Raw genomic sequence first — 23221 nt, 5'->3', positions numbered from 1 at the left:
TACAAAAAGTGCCACCCCCCATGGCTGCACACTCTGCCACAGGGCAGGAGCAGGTGACTGCTCAGCACTGATGTCAGCCCAACCCAGCAAAAGTTTAATCCAACTGTGCTAGAAATAACACATCACATATGTAGCTTCTTACACAAGTTTTGTTTTTTCTTTTTTTTAAACACTTTTACAAACATATAACACTTACAGATAGAATCTTGGAATGTAATGTAGGATCTGTAAACATTTCCAGTCTACCAGCTGTAGTAATAGTTCTTTAATTCCTGCATTTGGATAAAGTGCTTCATACATAAGGCTATTTGAGCAAAGCAAAGATACAGGATATTCCAGGCAGGCCATATTCACACCCTTTGAACAAAAATTTGCTTCTAGTCTCCCTCCAGCAGTTTTGAAAATACCCACTCAAAAATGCCCTTCTTCATCTGCTCAGCAAGCCACAGCTCAGGCTTAGAGGAGGAATTAACACCTTAAAACCTTACTTTTCCTTTTGTGCTGCACACTGAGTTATTTACAGAGGTTTTGATATCCACCTCTGCTGCTGACCTGGCAGTGAGGGCTTCTGGCTGCTCTAACAGAGAGAATGAATGGCTCGAGGCAAGTAGGAGAGAGAATAAGCTCAGGAGGACAGGCAGCTTTAACAGGGTGTAGGACCTTACTGTGTGGTAGGAAAGGGAGTGACTGACAGCCAATACCTGTTATATCTGGATTTATTTCCTGGTGGAAACTGTAAACTGCTGGGTGAGAGAGAGCACGTCACAGAATCACACAGAATTACTTTCTGTTCCTCCAGGATTTAGGAAGGAACAGAACAAGCACAGCTCAGGCTTGGACTTCCCTTTGCCATCCCCTCTCTGCAGTCAGGTCAGTCCTTTCAGGAGGATGCTTTCCCCAGCCCTGACTTCCAGGTCATGTCAAAGAGCTGGGATGTTACTGCTCCTGCTGCTCTTGTGAGACTGATGTGGTTTAAGTTCTGTCCCCAGCTGGTGAGCTTTGTCTTTTAGGAAACAGCACAAACTGAAGGGTGTAAATTAGCCTGTTTCAAGTTCCAGGAATTACACCCTTGCATGATCAAAGTAGGAGAGTAAAAGCACTGGAATGCAGCAAGGCATCATTGAGCACATTACAGCTTAGGAGGAGCGACTTGCAAGGAGGATGGGAAGAGAGAGAAAGAAGGATCAAAGATTAAAGTTGTATTGTAAATACAGTTTGGAGTCCCTATCACATGATACTGGACAAAAAACCACTTCACAGCTGGAAGTGGAGAAGCCCTCAGGAGTGACAAAAACATAGAGCCCTTTTGATAGAACAATTTTCAGGCAGCTTTCAGGGTCTCAGGTTTTGACCACCCTGGTACCTACACAAGTGACCTGACAGAGACACTGACAGAAAAACTGGAGGCCTTTTCTACCATCACTGTTTTGAACACATGAAGGTCCCCTGACCTCGAGCACACAGAGAAAAGCTTCCATTCACAAAGGCACGTTAACACTTTGACATCACTTTGTCTTACAGGAGCATCAGCTCTTGGATAGGCAGCACACACACACTCCTCGATCTGGTTTGCTTAGTGTTTACTGCAGAAGGCAGTAGCATGGAGGTCACCACAGCTGTTTCCCCCACACTGACTAGGGCAGACAGGCAGCTGAAGTCAGCCTGATGGATCCCCTGGATTCCCTGCTGCATCCCTGCAGGGGAGGGAAGCTGTGCTTGATGCTGCCCTCCAAGTCTGACAGATCCATAAGCTGAACGAACAAACACAGTAAGGAAATCCCTCACATACTGAGGTAAACATAACAGTTCTTTTGCACACTGACCAGTCTCCCAAAGGAAAGGTTTGGAAACTAAGGGTTGTATGAAATAGTGTCTGCATGTGTTTAGGAATGAGACAGAAGCTTGACAGTCCAGTATGAAATAAACTCTGAAAGTGCCAACAGCTGGATCAGCTTTGAGAATACAAGGCCTCTGTTCTCAAATACCAGGGGAACAGAGTAAAAGCAAAACAAGAAAAACCCACCCCCAAAACTGCTCTCCTCAGAGAGGCAAGGGCTGAAAATGGAGGAATAGGTGTTTTCTCAATGTAATTCCAGTTCCTTTATAGGTCCTGTGGTCTGTGTTTATCATTATTACAATCTCTGCCTTTGGACTGTAGAATTCTTGTTCTCGAGGAGAACAGGAAAGAGGAGTTAGTCTAAAATCCAAATTCATTTTGATGTTTGCTTTTTAGGGGGATTTGCTTTTTGATTGTAAATAAAGTCCAAAATTAGAAATTCTTTCTAGAAATGAGAAGTGCAAAGTTCCATTCCGGCTAACGCTTTGCAAGTGCTCCCATGGAACACTGCCCAGTCAAACAAATTACACAGAAGATCCACCAGAGCGATCAGATCTTGCCCCAAAACATACAGTATTTTCTCACTTTGACTGCTCACCACATCAAGAAAACAAGGATAATAAACAAGGGAGGATGGGTGCTCAGACTAAGCCAGCCATAACCAGCCAACACCTTCTAAAGATGCCAGGGGTAAAGAGCATGTAAAAATCTGGTAACACGCTTTCCGCACTTGAACCACAAACCATCTTCCTAACCAAGACAAGGTCAAGCAGAAAAACCTTCTGTGCCATTCCTGAGATAATAATCTTCTTTGTTACTGGACTGTAGAAACATTTTCCTCCTCTGACAGTTTGCTCTGCCTTGTGAGCAGAATCTCCTCTGCATCACTTTGGAAACCTTCAGGAGAGAATCAAACCTGTCACAGCCATTTGCAGTTCATCTGTCTCACTGCACAAGGCCTACACACAGGAGGAAAGCAAGTTAACATTTGAATTGTTGGAGAAAGCTCTTAATGCATTCTGAGCAAGGTTGGCTACACACTGCTCAGCACCCAAGGAACTCACCCACATCACTCTGTTTTACCCCATTTTGATGAGTGGGAGGAATGGTTATTCCAGTCTCATGAAACTGGGCAAGTAATTTATCTTGCTCTTAGCTGAAGAAACTGATTTCCACCTGGATTAGGAAGAGTTTCATGCTGTATTGAGTTTTCTAAATTTATCAAAACAAAAAAAAGCAGCTTTTGTGATTAGAGGATTTAAATACATTTCCTGCTAGTGGGGAAGTTCCCCAGTAGAAAAATACTGTAATGGTTCCAGTTTGACAGCGAGCACTCATCCTTATTAATATGCTTCCTTTTTACCCACTCAAAGAAAATGCTAAGAAGCCAAATCTCAAATTCCCCTTTAGAAGCTATTTTGGCCCCAGAGAAGGCAGGTTCAGGAGAGACCTGTTCACACAGTTTTGCTGCAGACGTTTGCAGCTCCTTGGATTAGCAGTTTCTCTGGAGGATGTGCACCATTTCCCCCGAGGTAACATGATGTGCACGTTCTCCTGTTCTCCTCCCCTTTGCCTCCCGAGGGAAAGTCACTGGAGATACAAAGTGGAGAAAGATTAGTCCCTTTATCTCAATCACAAATCATTCTGGAAACCCCACTACCAAGGGCTGAGCTGTTTTTAGAGATGAGAACTGTCACTTGTCTCCTGTCCTTCACAAACACACTCCAGTGTTACCCACAGCCAGGAAAAAGAAGGACAGTAACATCCTGATAAATACTGATTTTTTTGTTAATGAACTTTATCAGCACTGTGTTCCAGCCTGCTGGTATAACAGAATACTTCTGATATTAGACCAAAGAAAACACCAGCCTTTGGGTCAGCAGCTCTCCAATGGACCTGAACAGCTACTTAACAGAGGGATATCAGAAACTCCAGAAGAAAACAGCTACCTTGTAGCTGTTCTGCTCATGTAGTAGGACTGGATTACAATTAAGGAGTGTTTTATTTAATTATTTTCTCATTTATGCCAGGCAAACTCCTCTGAGTTCCTGAACCCAGCTGTCTTTGGCCCCAAACTGAAAAATATGAGCAAGTCCCCAGGCTGCCCTGCAACCATGAAGGGAAACACACTGACAATACAGTCCATCCAACCTCATGGGAGAACCCCATTACACAGCAGCATTGACCCCTGCCCAGCTGGGTTACAAAATCCAACCACTTCATTCATTTTGTGCTAAGGTCTAGCAGTAAGAAATCAAATCCAGACACCTACAACGGGATGGGGGATGGCTTTCAGCTTTCCTTAAGCACACGTGTCCCTAACACAGGCCCTCCAAGGCGTAAAAGGCAATTTATCTCCACTACAAGCAAGTGCTTCAGTTATCCCGTTCATCTCAGCACTTCAGAGACTTCAGTGCAGAGATGTGTCAGCACAGCTGCAGATAAACATGATTGGAGGATTGTTAGTACAAGATGCAGAGGCATCAGCAACTGCAGCACTCGCTGTGCCAGGCCACATCCCGACCCTGTGGAGAGTGTCTGCAGGACAACGAACATCAGCTCTGCCCCAGAGCACTGCAAAATTAAGAGATTGTCTTTATATCCATATGTTCTGCCCCACATCCAGTCTGTCTAAATCAGAGAGCAGCTCAAAGCAGCAGTATTTAAAAAAAAAAAAAGCTGTTTGGAGGATTCATTTTAACATCTGGAGGTAGAGGTCCCACCCCTTCGTTGATTGCCCTTCTTGCTCCATGCAGGATGCTCGGAGCATTAACTGGAGAAGAAATTTCCCTCTGGAGGTGACAGTGGTGGAGTTGGCATACTGCTAGATCCCACGAAAAGGCAGCTCAACTTCGGCTTCAATTCATTCCAAACTTTACTCATCTGTGAGTGGAAAAGGAGAGAAAACAGATGTGACCACACGGTAGGTAACAATCTCACCACACTGAATTTTAGCAGCAGTTTCAGGTACTCAAAAGCACGACACAAATTTGCTGAAGTGTTTTCGGGAAGTTCAGTGGACCCAGATTGTCCCTTCCAGACTGGTGCTACTGGAGCTCCCTGAGCATTTTCCTGAGCATGCATGGAATGGAGATTTCCCATACTTTGGTCAAACTCCTTCACTGAAGGGAAGGAAGGGAGCTGAAAGAGGAGAGACTTTTCTGATACAACAAATGCAAGGAAGTCTGTATATGGGAAATATTAAAGGCCATATTTAGGGGTTAACAAAAAGGAGCTCTTAGAGCAAAAGCAAGGAAGTTGTTCCTTGTTATACAATTTCTGTGTAGCACCACAAAAATACAGATTCATTCAGCAAACACACATCATTCATTACAGAATAGCTATTTAATGGTTGGGTCTTCTTCAACTACCCATAGGATAGTTGATGAGAGAAGAAGAAGAAAAAAACCAGCAATTCGCTGCAAAAAAATACAGTCTTTTAGAGGAGTTAGAGGCCAGCCTTGATCCTCACTCCAAACTGGAAAGACCTTAGATGACTTCTTAAGTTATGAAATAGCCCAGTTGAACAGATGATTAGAGGACGAAGGCCAACACGTGAAAATAAATACATTCAAATTCTCATTCATATTTTGGGGAAAAGGATACAGTCCAGAAAAACTCACCTCTTTGTGACCCTGGATCTGGGAGTTGACAAAGGCCCCCAGAATGTGAGAGGTGAGAGGCAGGTAGATGTGGATGAGCTGTGTCTCCTGATGGAGGCAGTACAGGGAGAAGTAATTCCGCAGCTCCATGGTCAGGATCGCGTTTTCTTGCTGAAACAAGAGGAGCTCTGTGAAATGCATCACCAGGAAGGGGCTGCCAAGGAGGTTCACTTACAGCAGGAGAAAACAGCATTCCTGACCCTACCAGCAATTCAAACACATATCAAAAACCCAAAAAGGCAGATCCTGAACCCATTTGATACAACGGCAACTGCACTTTCCACCCTGCAGACTGCTGGTTTCCACAGCTCCTGCAAATGATGTGCTGCCAAAGGGCCAGTAGTAAGTGTGGAGGAAAACAAACACCTTTTCCATGTGGCACAGCAGGTAGCTCAGATTTCCCAAAGCACAGGCTACCTTTTCAGCCCAATAGGTTTCTGCAAATATGACAGAGCAGCACCACCACAGAGCCCAGTACCACCCTTTGCTCTCCCAGGAGCCTGCCCTACCTCCACAATCCGAGACTCCAGTTGCTCCACTGATTCTGGTTCTTTGTTCTGCACAGTGGCACTCATCATCTGCCTCTTCATCATGCTGTACTTGTGCAACGCCCGCTGGTGCTTGTGCAATACCCCCTTCTCGTGCCTTTCACACAGGTCCTTTATGGGAAAAGAACAGGTACAGAGTGGAAGCCAAGAGTCAGCAAACACACAGCCAAGTACATCAGGAACACAAACACATGGTTGTGGCTTTATATAACTTCCCTGCTGCAGATTTTTGTTCTTTAGTTTTCAAGAGGGTCAAAAAACACCAGTACCTTAGAATTCAAGAAAACAAAAAAACCTGCTTGAACTCAGACCAGTGAGCTCAAGAGGCAGCCTGGAGCATCACTTCTGCCAACACTTTGGATCTTATCAGGCCTCTTATCTTTTCTTGACCTTCTCAAAATTGAGTGCAGGCAATTAACTGTGGTAAGAGCTTGCCAGTGTCCTTCTATCTCAGTCCAGGCCTGGAAATGTCAGGAGAGGCTGCCTCATACAGTTTCAGTAGGTGCTTCTATGAAAAGTACCTTTGATCATAGATTAGTATTAACAAAAATTCTTTAATTTGTAACTTGGCTCATATCTCCATGAGCAAACCAATAGTGATCTAGTTCACTGCTTTGACTCAGAAGCAGCCAAATCTGAAAATAAAAAGTTAGCTGATCCATATAGTTCAAGCATTTGTATTTTGAAATTCCTTGCAGGGTTTGCTCTTTGGCAAGTTCTCATCACAAGCCGAGCTGATCAGTAAGGCTGCAGAGCTGGTTATGGCCAACAGCCACTCCCCTCCCTCTGCCAGATGCCCAGTTTGCCTCTGAACTGGCCTCCCAGTTTTCCATCCAGTTGGCATTACACCCTCTAAAAAGCACAAGCTTGCTCTGAACAACTTTCTCGTTGGCAGAAGAACAGCAGAGCTCACTTTATAGGACTGGAGTAAATCCAGGAAAAGGTTCAGCTTCTCCACCACATCATTCTCTTCCTGTTTACCCTAGAAAACAAGGAAAAAGTACATTTTACGTAAGCCTGGCAAGAACCAACATCCCAGTCCTTCACCTCCTCACACCACGCAGGCTCTCGCTGCATTCTCCAGGGCACATTGGTGCTTACACAACTGCATCAAAAAGCTTTCAGATGGCACTGGAGTGTGTTTAGTCTTCAGTGTGCAGAACAAAGACCTGACTGAGGCAGGAACAGCTTTTCCAACTGACTGATCACTATAACAAGAGGAGTTGGTTTCACAGCCCTGCATGTCAGTCCTTTCAGCACACTCTGCCTGGAATTTCTTGCTCTTGCAGATTCCTCCAATCTTTCATCTTCCCTTCTTACAAGATAACTAATCCATTAAAGCTCTGAATACCTGCATGTTCCCCATAATAGTTCATGCATCAGAAGGCAGAGATGAGACACCAAGCCAAATTTCACTACTAGTTTTTTTATTTTACAAAATACTGTCTTTTCTTCCTGTATCAATAGAGCTCTCTGGAGCGTAAACTCTGGAGAAAAAGACCTGGTCTGACTGATCTACAAAAACATGCTCAGTGTTTTAACACAATGAGATGAAGAGCAGTGAAGACAAAATTATTACTTTTCCTTTCCAGACTGTCGTTTTCTCACATTATTCTGACAGTCATTACCACACTGCACACTTACACAGGAATATGATACTTCTGTCTGAATCACTCTCATGTAATGTTTAAGTACATGAACTTCAAAACTTGATTCAGAAATAACTTATTCTGGATTCTCTGTAGCAGATTAGTAAGACAGAACACAGGATTCTTGGACAGCTCACTGAAGTAGTACAACTTAACGTGTGCAATAATCATTTAAAATTAAGAAAGAAAGCAGGTTTTCCCTCCTTTCCCTTGCCAGTTATATTTTTTTTCCCATTTAAACACAGTCCAGGTATTTCATTCAAGCTTGAACAAGCAGGCTGGTGGTTGAGGACGAAAGTTTGAATCACCATCTCCTTCTTAACTCTTGAAGAGCTTATGTCCACAGAGCTCATGATTAAAGATGAAGTTTAGGGCAGCAATGTACCACCTCCGTGTTACAAAAAGAAAAAAAAAAAAAGAAAAAGAAAAAGACAAAAGTCAAGAACTCACCTGCTGCACAGCCTTATCTGCCAGAAGCGCAAACTCAACAGACAGACCCTTCAAGGCTTGTTTCAGAGTCCCCCATGTGCTGTTATTCAAAGCAGCCCAGGAAGGAAGTGGGGTAGTGTCTGAGCCCAAAGCACTGGAAGGAGATAAGTAACAGTCACATCTAGGAGACAAATTCCACTAAGCAGATAAACTTATTTGCAGAGAGCAGTTCAGAGTTTCAAATCTGTCTAAACAGCTCACAGCACTGAGCTGCTACTGCCCCAACACAAATGCAGAGTTAACTGTGCACTTACTGGGGAGAGAGACAATAAAACCAGTACCTGAATGCCAAGGTATTTATATTTTGTTTCCTCATGTTCTAGGGAATGCAGCCTTAATGGTAAGTGTGCATTTCCCTTTTTTATAGTAGGAAAAATTGATTATGACCTGCAGCATGCACTGGAATACCTATTTTCACCAGATTGGAGGCCTTACAAGAGTTTTGAGTTCTGAAACAGCAGTAGAAATGTTCATATTAGCAAAGCCTGTTCCTCCAAACCTACCTGAGCTCCTTCCCAAATATGAGGAGGTCGGAGGCGTTATCAATGGCTCGAGAAGCGATTCTCTCCGCACGGTCTCGAAGCTTATAAAAGCTGTTATAAATATTTCTGATGAGCTCCCTGCTGGCAGCAAACTGGGCCTGTATGTCAGATGGGAGGAAGTCCTGAAGGAGTACAGAGAGGTTACTGGTGGGTAAATCAGAGGCACACCACATTCTGCAGAGAAAAAGTGCTCACTCCCTCACGCCACGCTGTAACAACCCTGAAGAGATCACCTTTCCAATTCAGTTGTCCCAGTCAGATGTCACACAAATAGCCCTAATTTTCAGAGGCATAAAGAGGTTCAAATACCCAGCGTAGACAGAGTTGACAATATCTGCAATTCTACTGTGCAGTTCAAACAGGGGTTGTGAGGTTTCAAGCTCACAAGTTCTAACCTAATCCTACTGGTAACTCGCAGCCCAGTAAAGTCAAGAATGAACTGAAAGTTCAGCTCTTTTTGACCAGTGTATCAATGGTAAAAACCTGAACTAAGCTCCAGTTGCAAAACCTTCTGCAAGCACTGCAGGAACCTGAACAACAACTTGCTTTAAAATTGCCCAATGAACACAGTAGATTTAAAACTTGTCCCAGCACTAATCTCTGGGATAAACAGATATATGGAGAACTTATAACTAACTTCTCTCTAACAGTCCAAATTGCTCTCCCACAGGGAGAAGAAGACAGACAGAATGAGGGCACGAACACTGGGAAAGACATCCATCTAGATATTAGCTTTTAAATTGTGCAATTTGTGCACATGTTTGTTATGCAAGCACAATTGCTGAGAAACATGTTCTGAGCAGGATTCATTGTTTAATCTTTATCATATTCATGAACTAGCATTTAGTTACAAATATTAGGACTTTAAGAGTCAAATGTTTATTTGATCTTTTTGATAAAGTTACAAGTTCTTCAAACTCTGTAAACAACTGTCTCCTACCTAAGGTGTCCATCACTCCACAAATGCCACAACTGATCCACCAGGAGAACAGAGCCATTCAAACCAGAATATGTTGCAAAAAATTCCTATACATACCTTGGCCTGGGTGGCTAATTTGCAGGTCATAAACTCATCTCCTACTCCCTGGACCAACTCCCTTAGCTTATTCTGTACATCCTAGAGAAAATACAGAATCAAATCAGCATGAAAGAACTAAGTAACAAAGGTCTCAGATGCATCTCAACAGTGAGACACGTACAGCTTTACCCAGGTTAGGTTTAATTTAAGGAAAAGCATAATCTGTATTCCCTTAAGAACAGTTATAATTTTCAAAATACTATCCTCCTGGCATTGAGTGAAATTACCTTCCACTTTCCAGCTGTAGAAACACCTACTGAGAGAAAATTCTCCTCGTCACAGGGAGCAAAAACATGTAGGTCAGAAGCAATTCTGAACCCTGTGCCCAGTGAAGCAGTTACAGGCAGACATGCAAACTCAGGACTATTGCTAACAAACACTCACTGAGCCACTGAATGACAGGAAGAGTTTCAAGAGCACATCTTCTGAGAAAGGGGGGTGTCGAGCCACCAGGTTTATAAAACGCTTCAGCGCTCTCCTCCTCGATTCTATGAATTCTCGATCAGCTACAGGAAGAAACACGAAATTTCAGTTAATGCACCTCACGTTACAGCTGCTCAGAGAGAGAAAAGCACTCAGGCCAACAACTTCCTTGTACTTACAACCCCTGCATGAGCACTGCAACAAAAACAAGGAGCGGTTACCTACAGTCTGTCAGCTCCCAAAAACAATCTTTTAGATTGACCATTTGAATAAATATTCCATCAGGTGGTTCTTTATATCTTACCAAAATCCAGCATATATACCTGTGTGGGGTTATTTCCACAGGGTGGGGCAGGTAAGCAGGATAAACAACCAAACCTAAGGCCTGAAACTTCCACTTACAAACTGTGGGCCTACAAAGATTCTTCTTCCTCTGAATCAACTTCACAGCTGGTCTGCAGAGGGGATCCCAGTCTGTTTGGCAGTATCCATCAGGATACTGGATGGATACTAGGATCAGTATCCATCTCTTTCATGCAAGATGTCAGAAAGCACTTTGGAAGACCCGCACAGCAATCTGCAGTACATCCATCCAGAGCCTTTACTTGTCAAACTAAAAGAATTCTGCTCGTCTTGCTGAAACAAGAAGAATTTCAATCTGGCAATACTGCAGTAAGGCAGTAAATCAAAGTTCCTGGAGTTTTTCAGGAACGATGAATGATAAAAAATTAAACTAAAGATGGAAGGAAAAGAAAGCAGCATAGAAGGGAATTACAGGAATGCTCTTATCCAGCGCTCTCATATGATGAAAGGTTATTACTCTTTTGCCTCAGTTTTTAGCTGGCAGTTTGCTGGCTGTGAGGACTCTCACTAGTGATCCTCAGTACAGTACCACCCACCAATTCCTTTTTCTGTCATTGTGGCTGCAGATCTTGATTTGGCTTTGCTCACACTTCAGCCAATGTGGACATTTCTGAAGCAACCTACACACTTCCTACAGGATCTGCCCCAGCTGGCTGCTGTCCTCCAAAAGGAGCAGAGCAGGTGAACAATCTTCCTTCACACGACAGGAGGAGGGGAGCAGACCAGCATCAGGATCAGTGTAACTCAGCAGAGGAGCACACCAAGGACAAAGCACGGGGCTTTGTCCATCCGGCTCTGGGACTTGGAAGTTGCAAGAGTCACACATCTGTGCTAATCCATCAAATCCTGTGTCAGTCCATTAACCTGCTCAGAAACAAGAACTACCCACTCCATTTCCTTTTTCCTGTTTGCAGTTCCCATTAAGCCCAATTCCACAGCTCTTCTACATGCAGAGTCGCTGGACTAAAGGCAATCAGCACTCTCTGCCTTATCACAGCTTTGCACTGTATTAGAACTGGTCTCCTAGCACAGTCTGGGAACTAATCCTATCGTTTTTTTTCTTAAACTTATGATATGCATGGGAAGAAATGCACTGGTGAATGCACAGAAATATCAACACAGTGGCAACACAAGGAAATAACAGTTGACTGACAAATTATATATATATTGGTAGCTTCTTTCAAACATCCTCTCTCCACTGAGATTAATCAGAGAAGGCTGCTTTGCTCACAGGTGTTGCATGAAGTGGAAATTCTGGAACCTCTGGCTGAGAACACTGAATCAGGTTCAATTCAACGGATGGGTTTCGCAACCCCAAAAGAAAGGTCTTCACAATTCACATTCCACCACAAGAACATAAGGCCACTGGAGCTTTTCAGTGCCAGGATTTTGCTGTCTTCCAGTTCACTATACACCCTGCTCTGCTCACTGTTTACCAATTATTGTAGCAATGCACAGACTCTTCAACCGAAATCAATTATTTATTGAAACACAGCGAGCTTAGTGCCATGGGCAAGAGAAGAGACAGTGAAAAGCTTGTTCTTTCGCAGATTAAGTATTAAACAAGACGGGATTTTATGCAGTTATGCAACATTTGAAATATTAAATGTTTAAAATCGGTGTCAATATTTGAGATTAATGAAAAATGTTCCTGAAGGAGCTTTGATATGCTTCAGTCTTGGGATACTGGTTTTTAGGCTAACAGCTAAAGTGTACTTGAATGACCTGACACTGATTCCAGCCTCAGGTTTCAGTTTCTGGTTATGCTAAAAAGATCACAGAATCATAGAACCATTTAAGTTGGAAAAGAACGTTAAGATCACTGAATCCAACTGTTAAATTAAGACTGCCAAGTCCACCACTAAACAATGATCATCATAACAGGTTTTTCTAAAAACCAATACCTGCAGCTCCGCCGTGCTCTTGTGTGGAATTAGACCTAAAATCCTATTAGGAAAGTCATTCCACAGGAAGAAACCCCACTGAAATTTTACATCAATATCTCACCTACAGGAATTTCTAGGATGGCAACAATTCACACCTCAAGATTGTGTATTATAACGTCAAACTTGTTTTCTGAGCCAAGCAGAAGCAAAGACTTTCAACATTTACTTTAAACATTTACTTTTAACACTATCACCTTGACCAAGACCCCTCTACTCAAAAAGCAAGACCCAGGTTTACCTCCCAGCATCCTCTTTGGTGGCAGTGCCGGCACCATGCGATAGGGGAACTTCTGGAGCAGCATCTCATGGAACACCACAAAGTCATTGTATCGCCTGTAGACTGAGCATTTGAACCTCTGCAATTAAGGAAGGGGGAGAATAAGTCAATTCACAGGTTACACAGCAGTAGCATTTACTTTTTTTTTTTTTTTTTTTTTTTGCTATCAGCTGCCCTAAATGCAAAAGGAAGAAAAGACAGAAATCATAACCAGAGATTGCAGAAACGACCTATTTCTCGTTAGAGGCCTTGTGGTGGGAAGGATGGAGGAGATTAAAAGCAGCCATCACTTGATTATGTGTATTGGGTTTGCATGGAAAGGTTTTGGTAGCTGGAGGACTACAGAGGTGGTTTCTATGAGAAGCTGCCAGAAGCTGCCCTTGTGTCTGAGAGATCCAATGCCAGACAGCTCCAGGAGGGAACTGCTGCGGGATGAGGTCAAGCCTATCAGTGATGGTGGCAGCACCTCTGGGATAATGTATTGGAGAAAAAAAAAAAATGCACAAGGAAACTGCACCCAGAGAGAGGAGTGAGAATATGTGAGAGTAACAGCTCTGCAGCCCCCCTGGTCAGTGCAGAAGGAGGGGCAGGAGGTGCTCCAAGCACTGGAGCTGAGGTTCCCCTGCAGCCCAGGGTGCAGCCCACAGTGAGACAGCTGTGCCCCTGCAGCCCTTGGACTGGCCATGAGGCAATTGGAGAGTGATCTCTCCCTGTCCTTATCTCGACCCATGAGCCTTCTTTTGCATTTTCTCTCCCCTGCCCAGCTGAGAAGGGGAGTGACAGAGCAGTTTTGGTGGGCACTTGGTGTCGAGCCGGGTCAGCCCACCTCATACAGTCCTTCTGAGAATAAGACTTCCAGTTAAAAAACATAAGTCTGGTTTTATTCACACACAAGATGAAAGAGACTACAAAGTGGAGAGGAAGGTGTTTCCCAAAAAATTGCAAATATCCCTAAATCTGCCGTGGTTCCATAGCATTACCCCCTCAAACTCTCTGGTCTTCCAAATTAGACAGAACATTGGGAAGGAGTGCTGACACTTTTAAAGTGCTCTAGAGAGCTCTTTTCTTGAAGTACTGCAAGTCTCTGAGCTCCAGCTCTTAGGATCTTTCTCTAAATGAGTTTTAAATCCAGAGGTGGCAAAACAGTCTTAGACCACGTTAAGCTACTACTCAACCCAAATGCCTGATGTTTTAATTAAACCTCACAAGAGGAGAGACCTCACACTGATGTTAGAGCTATAAACAAAGACTGAAAGTTCCTTTAAAACCTTAGGACTTCAAGCTGCATTTCTTAGATCAATATGTAGAAGAGGCCAAAGAAACTTTTCTCATTCCCAAAGGAGTTAAGTAGCAGCTAGAACAAGACATTTAGGAGGCAGAAATCCTCTAAAAACAATAAATAAATAATCCATAACACTCCCCCACTATTACTACAGATTCAACCACTAATAGGAAAGACTACAGAGCCCTCTACTCATCCTCACTACATTTGGATTGCACGTCATCCACCACTTACAGTGGCACTGTGCCAAAATACAGCAATGAGACACACAACTGGAGCCCAACAGACAGCCCCAAGGGCCTCCCTTCTGAAATCTGATGTTGGTTTGTGCTGTAGATCTCAGATGAAGCTCAAGGCCAAGCTACACTTCTTTTTGAGGCAGCATCATTCTACAGCCACAGCCACAGGAGACATGACAGCGACTGAAAGGAATCAGTCATGGGTTCCTAAATTCAAAACCTTGCAGGACCACCAGGGTCACTGAGTCCTGCGCCCTGAAATCACAGGCAAAAATAAACATCCATTCCTAGAAAGCCCACGGAAGCATTCACCATGTCTGCCCTTTCCCCTCACAAGTCTTTGACAAACTTAGGGACATCACCCTAAAAAACCTAAAGCCCCAAAGGTCACTGCAGACAAATGACCCAAATGTGTCACCAAATACATACAATGATGACTGGAACAGTTCAAGCACTACTCAGTAACTGATATTTTGGTGGTCTGGGAAGTGTCAATCACACATGGTCTGCTTGGAAGAGGACACGTTTCCTCCTTGAAAAAAAACACACAGAAGCTACTGGAGACATATTTCACTGGCTGCACTACAAACAGGAAAAGGCAAATCAACTTGAATCTTCTCTTATACCAAGAGAAGAACCTACAACCAGCATCACCCAACACACCTATCAAATCAGTCAAGACTTTGCCAGTAGCAACTGCACAGACACTGTAAAGAGGATACACTCTCACCAAGCCCAGTGCTTGTTCACATTACCTTGCTGGAAACCTCATATTCCACATGTTTCAGGAAAAGGCCCTTCTTCTCAGGTATAAGCTCCACCTGCACACTATCCTTGCTCAATAGCTCTTGTAGGGTGTGGGAAAGCAGCAGTGGATTTCCCTGGGGCATCTGCATTAGAAACTGTTCCGGTTCCCTTGGTTCATTTACTGGAGGCTTTGCCAAATCTAGAAGACAAAAAGGGGAAAAAAAACAGTAGACCTGATAAGGTACAGTAAAAGAAGTAGCCTTAAAATATTCTGTTCCCTTGCTTGGTGCTCCCAGAGTGGTGCAACACAACCAGAACACCAGCCAGGCCACTCCCCCAGGAGGTTATGCTGCTTCACACACGTTCAAGACATTGGTACCTCCCTCCTCACAACACCCAGGAGCAACACCAATTATATCGAGTCAGAAAGACATCCCTACGAAGCAAAGAATCACAGGCCAAATTTGTTCCGTGAATCAGCTAAGAGGCCTGCATTTCCTGTCTGTCCAGCTCCCACCACAGCAGGATCTGCCAAAATGAACGAAACCCTACCTCAGCACTTTTGGATCCTGCCTAGAACAACTCATGGAAGGAAAGAAAAATGTGTCATTTTACTGCGCTGCAGAAATTTAATCCATTAATTTTGCATGTCATTACAAAGGAAGGAGACACTTCATTTGGCATAATTTTATTAAACTCTCCGACGCTATGCTACAGTGAGCGAGAATTACAATAATTTACTATGTCAACATGCTCAAGTTCAAGATCAGGGAAAAGGGTTCCTAACAAGGGCTACCAACACAACAATTCCTCAGTCACAGCAAGCTGTGGCAAAATCTTTCAAACAAACCTATTCCACTGCTCACAGTTAGAAAACAAACAGCCTTCAACAGTGAATTCAATCATAGCTAGGCAGCTTTGCATAGAGAGAGTCTAACTGATCCTCTGCTAGATGCAAAGTGAAAAAAATATAGGTCTTAAGAATGTGGCCCCAGAGGACAAACTACATCAAAGAAGGGGCAAAGCTGATGATTGAGAGTAATCAAGTGACTGACCAGAGTCCATTATCTCAATTTGACTCCGTAAAGACACTACTGTGTGGTTGTAAACTAAGCTTACATTAGTTTTCAAAGCAATCATTTTTTTTCCACCCATTCCACACATAAGAATCAGTGTGAAAGATGTGGGTATAACCCTGGAACCTATTCAGCCCATACCTGAGTTCAGTCAAATCCACTGATGAAAAGGTACCTAGAAAAGCCAGGTAGGATTCATCATCCCTTCCTTGCCATTGGGCAGAAGTTCCTAAATGTATCTACAGAGTTTTGAGAACACAAAAAGACAGTAACGCTATGGAAGCAATAAGCATTTCTTTAAGCTTTGATACATAGTTAAAAAAGTTGTTAACTTTGTAAGAGATAAACTCAGGGAAGATAAGAACTCATATCCTTAACTTGAAACTCTGACCTCCTCCTGATAAGGATTTCCCACCTGCTCCTTCATGTGCTCCAGGCCCTGATAAATGGGGAAAACAGATAATCTTCAGTTCCTCAGATACATGGCATCAGACTCTTCATTATTTGCTCCACAAAATGGCTTAAGGAAATCAAATCCAGGACAAATGACCTTATTCCACATGTCTCATCAGGCTTCAGATGCCTGCTAATGTGACTCAGAGAAGCAAGTCTTAACACCTCTGCTTTATTAGACTAATATATATCACCTGCTAACCCCACCTATGCAGCAGCTCCTAAAAATTTCCAACTACCTGCCAGAAATTTGCAGTAAAATAATGCAAGCTAATTCAATGTTGACATAGGACACTGCTGGATAAAGTGATAACACCTGTACAGCCACTTTTCAGAGAGATGCTGAACTGAAAGAAAAAGGAGGAAAGAAAATTCAAGGCAGAAGATTTTCTTGCGCAGAAAAATCCTTGCCTGCCTGACCTTCCATGGAGCAGCAAGGTGCAATAAATCACAGTATCAAGAAGAAGGGTCAAAAATACACACAAAAAGAACTATGGAAAGCACAAGGCATCCCGGACCTCCAGAGCAGAGGTTCTCTGGGTGTGCACCCTTGTAATTCTTGGGTTTAACTGCTCAAGACACAGCAATGAAGTGCAACATGACACAGCAGATGTTGTTACTCCTCCAAGGCACACACACACAGAATTCCAGAGCCCTCTGTGATGCTCAACACTGGCTCACGCTGCAGAGGGAGTTGCTCCAAGCTGGCCTCCCCAGGAGAGGCTACTCAAAATACACCCCAATTTCTTCCCTAAGAGCAGTGCCAATCTGTACTGACACAACCTTCTCCTGCCTATTGATTCAGTGTCTCTGCTTCCCATCCTTCTGCTGGACAACCAACAAAGCAGTGCTTTCACAGCATAAACTGGTCCTTGTCTGGTAAACTACTGAAACCCCAGTGGCAAAAGACAGGTATCAGGAGAAAAGATAACACTGGACGAACCATGAAACCCTCAGTATTTCATCTGTAACACCCAGAACCTGCAGCACAATCAGCCAAAGTGATGCTGAGGACTCTCAGGTTCATTACAGCGATCTGAACCCACATTAGCCCCTAAGACATCTACAGAGTGAAGCCCCCCAGAGATCCAGACAAGACTCCACATTTATTTGACAATTCAGCCATGTTGCTCTTTTCTTGGTAATTCTTCTCCAGTTTTCATCAAGTTATTCTCTAAATTTGCTTTCTAAAATTCACCTACAGGAAATACCTTCTCTTTATCAGCAGCTCACACATTTGGCTCTTCCTGAAATATTCTGTAGCTTCTTTACACCTCAACCTTGTCTAAACGTGTGAAATCACACAAACCAGACAACCATGCAAACAAGTTCGAATAATTACTGTTTAATTAATAATCTCAGCGTGTCTGCTATCAACAAGACAGCTACTCAGACTGAATCTACACCCTCAGACTCTGGTCTGATAACACAATAAGATGACTTTGGAACAGCTGTTAATCTGTTTTAGGAAACACCTAACGTGGCATTAACACTAACCCTACAGAGCAATATATACTGGAGCTATTCTTCAGCCCATTTTTCATTCTACTTACTAAACAGCCTATTCCAGAACAGCCTCAAGAGCCCTGGCCAGGAATGGTGGATAATAGTGGGAACTCATTGGTATGAGCTCCTGTGTTCAACCAGTAAAAGGATTTACATGCATTGTAACAGAACACTTAACGCTTCCCATCACGCACTCTCTGCTGGAGAACAGCTAATTTTGAAAACATTCCCTTCGGTTTCAGCAGATCATTATCTAGTGAAGTTTATATACAGAGAGTAGCAAGTGAATACAGAAATGAGGTATGGAATGGTCCCCTGGAACACTGGGAAGCAGACAAAAATAAAAATCAGTTTTTTCCTGCAAGCTACCCTCTTGCTACAGCAGTTTCTCAATCTGTTGTCAATAAGAGATCAGGAAGTGGACTGATACAACTGAAAACAAGTTAATATAAAAGTTAAAAATAATACATATAAACACACATATGCAAACAAGAAGACAACAAGATGACAAGAAACAAAATCTGAAGAAGCATTCAAAGCATGGCCTAATTGTTGTTACATCGTAAAAGAAAACAGCAACGAAAACACTGCATAATACTTTATTTATTTTTTTTTTTTGTGCCAAGTCAGGTAGCCTTTGGACTGAAGGGAGTTGAGAAACTCACCCAGAGAACAACTGAAATAGAAAATTTCTCCACTTTAGACCACGTATTTCACACCTCAGTTAGCACCTGACGTTCATGACTCCAGTGATACAACCAGGCACCAACCTGCCCTCCACCATTACCAGTTTCCTCCACGTAAATTCCTAAAATCATGCATTTGTGAAAGCCAGAGTAGAATTCCAAGTATCTGGTCAGCTGCACTGAGGTTTTACATGGAAGCACATCCAGCAGAGAGGAGCAATGCCAGGGCTGGAAGCTCAGGAGCAAATCACGCCACCGATCTCCCTTCCCTATTTAAGCTCCGTCAATCAGATTTGGAGGCCTTATCTCCATTTTACTGGTGGCTGATACAAACTCTTTATTACACCAGGTGCTAATCAGATAAATTTATCAGACACGATTAAGCAGATGGTGCCAGAGAATTACTTGTAACATTAGTAGCATATTTTCTAGAAGGAGGAAGGAGTTTGAAAGGAAGCAAAACCTTTAGGAATAACAGCTAAGATTTATTCTCCATCCTCACAGACCACAGCTGTGGGGAGCAGAGGGGATCCAACCCACAGGAAACACAAAAGAGTACAAAAACTGGTTTTGTACACAGATACCTCAGATTTCTCCCTGGAAAAAATGAGGGCTCCACTACAAACTCCTGGGCCAGGAATTCTAAAGCAGCAATGTAAATATCATTCATCAGCATTTCCCCTTCCTTTCTGTCTTCTCATGAAAAGCCTCAGGAATTATGGAAATGCCTTTCCCCCTTATTGTGTCAAACACATTCCTCCATAATTCCAGAATCCACTGTCCACATCAGCCTCTCTGAAAGCTGGTGCAGATTTCAACTACAAACTCAAATAGATTCCCTTCTTCGTTTTATTTTTTTAAAATCTTACATAATTTGAAGTCCCCTAAAAACACAGAAAGAAAAACAGAAGTCCCACAAAAAAAAGAAAAAAAAAAAGGGCAAACAAAACTTTGTTCCTATTAAAGGCTTTACATACTTTTTGAGACCACTGTATGCAACTTGTTTGGGGTTTTTTAAGGAACTTAAAACCATGGCATTCTTATTCAGAAAGGAGCAAAGCAAAGGAATCAGTCTGTGTAACAAAGCCAACTGCTCCACAGCTCTGAGTTCAACATGGAAGGCAGGTCTGTATTTCTAACTGGGTACAAGAAAAGTAATTATATTTTGCTTCACTCTAATTAAGAGTGCCCTTCCTTCTCCTTCCCAACAATTCCCTTGTAAATACAAGCTTTCCAATACCAAAACAAGACAAGATAAAGTAACACACATACTATCGTAAAATTAGATGTTGGAAAGCAGGCTCCAACATTTTGTTTTTCTCCTTAAAAAAAAAAAAACAACCAACTGAAAACCATCATCACAGCTTTCTCAGTGCAGATGTCAAATATGTACCCTGCACTAGCTGGTCTGGGGTTTTGGGGATTTTTTTTTTTTGGTTGGTTGGTTGGTTAAGTTTTTATATTTTCCTTTGTTTTTGAGATATTGAGGGTAATTTGGTTTTCATTTCTGGAGGGGTTTTTTTTGGTGGTTGTTTGTTTTGGGTTTTTTTCCAACTAAGTTTAAGATTGTTATTCAGCACTTGGTGCTTCTAAAATTGAAAAGGAGAAGCAATGGCACAGCTCAAAAACAGCTGAGGCTATAGCTTTATTTAATAATATTTTGAAAGCACCTGCATTTCTTCATTCCCCTACAGTTGTAGGCCTCCAACTGCTTCCCGAAATATCACAGTCACACACTCCAGCAGAAAAAAAAACCCAACAGCAAGTTACCCCCTTCCAATGTAACACAGATTGTGTAAAGAACAACCTTTAAGCCTAGCACCCTGCTCTTTTGATCTGTGCTGTTAGATCAACTCATTAATTGATTTCCCAAGTCTGGGAATACAAGGAACACATTCCATTCACAAGTCAGTCATGAGCCACAGTCCTCAGATGTAGCACACAGTAAAGTGAGATGGAGCTATACACTTTAAAGAAATAACAGGATTAGCAGAGAAAAGTCCATGGAGGAATGTGCCCAAGGATTACAGAGACAAAAAGTCAAATCCTCACTAGGGCACATTCCCAGCTCACAGTGAAAGACTTCTAAACTATTACTTCTCACAAAGAGGCTGGAAGTGTAAAAATTCACACCCAAAATGGTAACCCAGCAAGCAACAACCCATATAACTGTTCTCTGGGAAATTTTTACAAGGACATTTTAGCCTGACTATAGAACTGGCAAATTTCCACAACCATCTGTCCTTACACAGGTCAAGAACATCCCATCAGAAGAAATGGTTTATCTTTGTTTTGCTTCTCATCTTCCTTGCCTGTTTCTCACCCTCCCAGTTACACTGGGGGAAAACTCGATGTCAGCATTTAAGCATTAAAAAAACGGCATTGCCACTCCACACACTTCAGCCTCCCAGTGGTCTTTTCACACATTTCACAGGTAGAAGCAGCTCATTCACATCCCAAATACTGTTGAAAGGTAATTATCAAAGCTCCCGTCCTTTTCTACCAGTTCCACATGTCTGTAACTGGTAAATTTTTCTCCATCTACCTGCACCAACCCATAAAACTTGAAGACTATTGGGGAAATCAGACTATTTATGTGCAAATCATACTGTCTCTAACCTGTAGAGTCCTCCCCACCAAGCCCTCCACAGGCTGCACACACAGTTAAAGATTTACCATTAGAAGAAAAAGAGACACCCCCCTCCCTCCCCAGCCAACACACCTGGATTAGCTCCCTGCAATCGTTGCAAAACACTCAAATGGAAGCAAAAGGAAAGTCAATAAAAGCAACTCTGCAACATTAACTGACTTTAATGTATTAGACATTATCCTTTTTCTTCTCTCTCGATTGTGCTAAAGTACTTTTAACTCTGCAAAATCAAAAAGACAGCATTTGTTTGTGCTGTCCGAGATGGGCATTAACGATTCCTGCCAGGACTATCGTTACTCTGGAGATTCAGATCCTCCCAAAATACTCACTGACGAGCTGCTGATCTCCAGAAAAATTACACATGGGTGTGAAACTTCCAAGATCTCTGACTTCTCATCATGATGCTTAAAATAAAAACATTCCTGCGTTCACAGCATTATTTTTCTTTACATAAAACCATTAGACAGCTCCTCTCAGTGCTCACCATATAATCATTGTCAAAGAAAGCCAAGTTTTCTAAACAGGGCTGAGTAGATTAGACAGGTACAGAAGCACCATCACCAGAAGTTAATCAGATCAGTACTCCACTTGGAGACAACTGTTTGATCTCTATAAGGCTCCTGAAGCAGATGGTAAATCCAGAACAGACATACCTGAACAAGCTCTCTCTTTGGTACAGTAGGACATTTTTTCCACAAAGGCTGCTGCTCAATATGTTACATCAGTCCTGGACAGAAATATTCCAAAATAATTTATTTATAAGCATTATCTGCATCAGGAGCATCACAGGCCTAACAAAAGCATACCCACTGGATCCTGAATATAATCCAACCAAACCATTTTTCCCTGCATTAGGCTCATCTCCTAGTAACTTCTACTCAATTTCTTTTCAAAACTGAGAAAAAAAAAAAAACACACTATGCACGGAGCAGGTACAAAACTTTACCCACTTTAAAGAGAACTTGAGAGAACCCTATTACCCTGTTTCCCTCTAAAAGTTTCCCTCAGTCTAAACGTTAAGGAGTCCAACATGTTATTCCCTCAATTCACCCAGGAGCTCCCTCCATCTATCATTTCGCAACAAGCGCTGGCAGCACTTGGCTGCGAAGTTTCTCCATCCCAGATCCAGCTGCGCGCTCCCAAAACTCCAGCGTTTCCAGGCTGGATGTTCCTCTCGGGCCGGCGCGGGGTCTGCCCCATTGCCCCGCTGCCGAACGGCTCCAACGTGCCCGGGTCCAGCTCGGCGGGCGGGGACCGGGGGCCACATGAAGTGTCCCCGGCGCGCAGGGAGCGCTCGGCCGCGTGACTCCCCACGGGAGAAGTTCAGGACCGCGCCCCGGCCCCGCGTCCAGCCCCGCAGGAGCGCTCCGGGGAGCTCATCGCCCGCGGACACCGAGCCGGGCACCGGGGCGACCTCCGCGGGCAGGTACAAACCCCCCGGCCCGGGCGCCCCGGTTCACCCCCGCGGGGCAGAGCCCACCAGTGGGACGGGACGGGACCCTCAGCGGCACCGCCGCGGGCAGCCCCGCCCGGAGCCGGGCCCCGCCGCCCCGGGGCGAGGAAGGGGAGGCGGCGGCGCTTCCCCGGCGGTTTTGGCGGGGAGCGCGGCCCCGACCGCCCGGGCGGGCAGCGGGCGGGCAGCGCACGGAGCGGGGGCGGCCCCGCCGCAAACACATCCCCCTGTGTCCCCCCGTACCTGTGCCGGTGCCGGCCGTGCCCGCGGGCGGCTCGCCGTCCATCGCGGCCGCGGTCATGTGAGGCCGGCCCG

At 43.7% G+C, this 23221-nt stretch overlaps 1 protein-coding gene across 2 annotated transcripts; it reads right to left on the bottom strand.

Moving 5' to 3' along the window:
* Positions 1-159: 159 nt before the first annotated feature.
* Positions 160-23221, bottom strand: SNX8 (sorting nexin 8). Of its 2 annotated transcripts, XM_017813573.1 has the most exons (12): positions 23150-23214; positions 22107-22180; positions 15091-15281; positions 12776-12893; positions 10190-10311; positions 9764-9844; positions 8689-8849; positions 8147-8279; positions 6961-7029; positions 6009-6158; positions 5461-5610; positions 4607-4720 (listed from the first exon to the last, which is right to left on the bottom strand). In XM_017813573.1, exons 2-12 carry the CDS (start codon positions 22138-22140, stop codon positions 4607-4609), a joined length of 1323 nt encoding a protein of 440 aa, XP_017669062.1. In that variant the 5' UTR covers positions 22141-22180; positions 23150-23214. The 2 variants fall into 2 exon arrangements, with proteins under 2 accessions (XP_017669061.1, XP_017669062.1); XM_017813572.1 differs by lacking the exon at positions 22107-22180 and having other exon boundaries at positions 160-4720; positions 23150-23221.

This window comes from Lepidothrix coronata, unplaced genomic scaffold (genome assembly GCF_001604755.1).
Source record: "Lepidothrix coronata isolate B3197 unplaced genomic scaffold, Lepidothrix_coronata-1.0 Scaffold41, whole genome shotgun sequence".
In the NCBI taxonomy this organism is placed as follows: domain Eukaryota; kingdom Metazoa; phylum Chordata; class Aves; order Passeriformes; family Pipridae; genus Lepidothrix; species Lepidothrix coronata.
Note: the sequence above shows the minus strand (reverse complement) of the source record. Positions and strands in the feature narration are given on the sequence as shown.

What these genes read in the sequence shown, in the direction of transcription:
- SNX8 (XM_017813572.1), bottom strand. Translation starts at nt 23,207, where the DNA reads ATGACCGCGGCCGCGATGGACGGCGAGCCGCCCGCGGGCACGGCCGGC. An exon ending in TGGAGTCTCGGATTGTGGAG is followed by an intron (nt 5,611 to 6,008) that starts GTAGGGCAGGCT and finishes CTCTTGTTTCAG; the next exon opens with CAAGAAAACGCGATCCTGAC. An exon ending in AGATCCAGGGTCACAAAGAG is followed by an intron (nt 4,721 to 5,460) that starts GTGAGTTTTTCT and finishes TTCCACTCACAG; the next exon opens with ATGAGTAAAGTTTGGAATGA.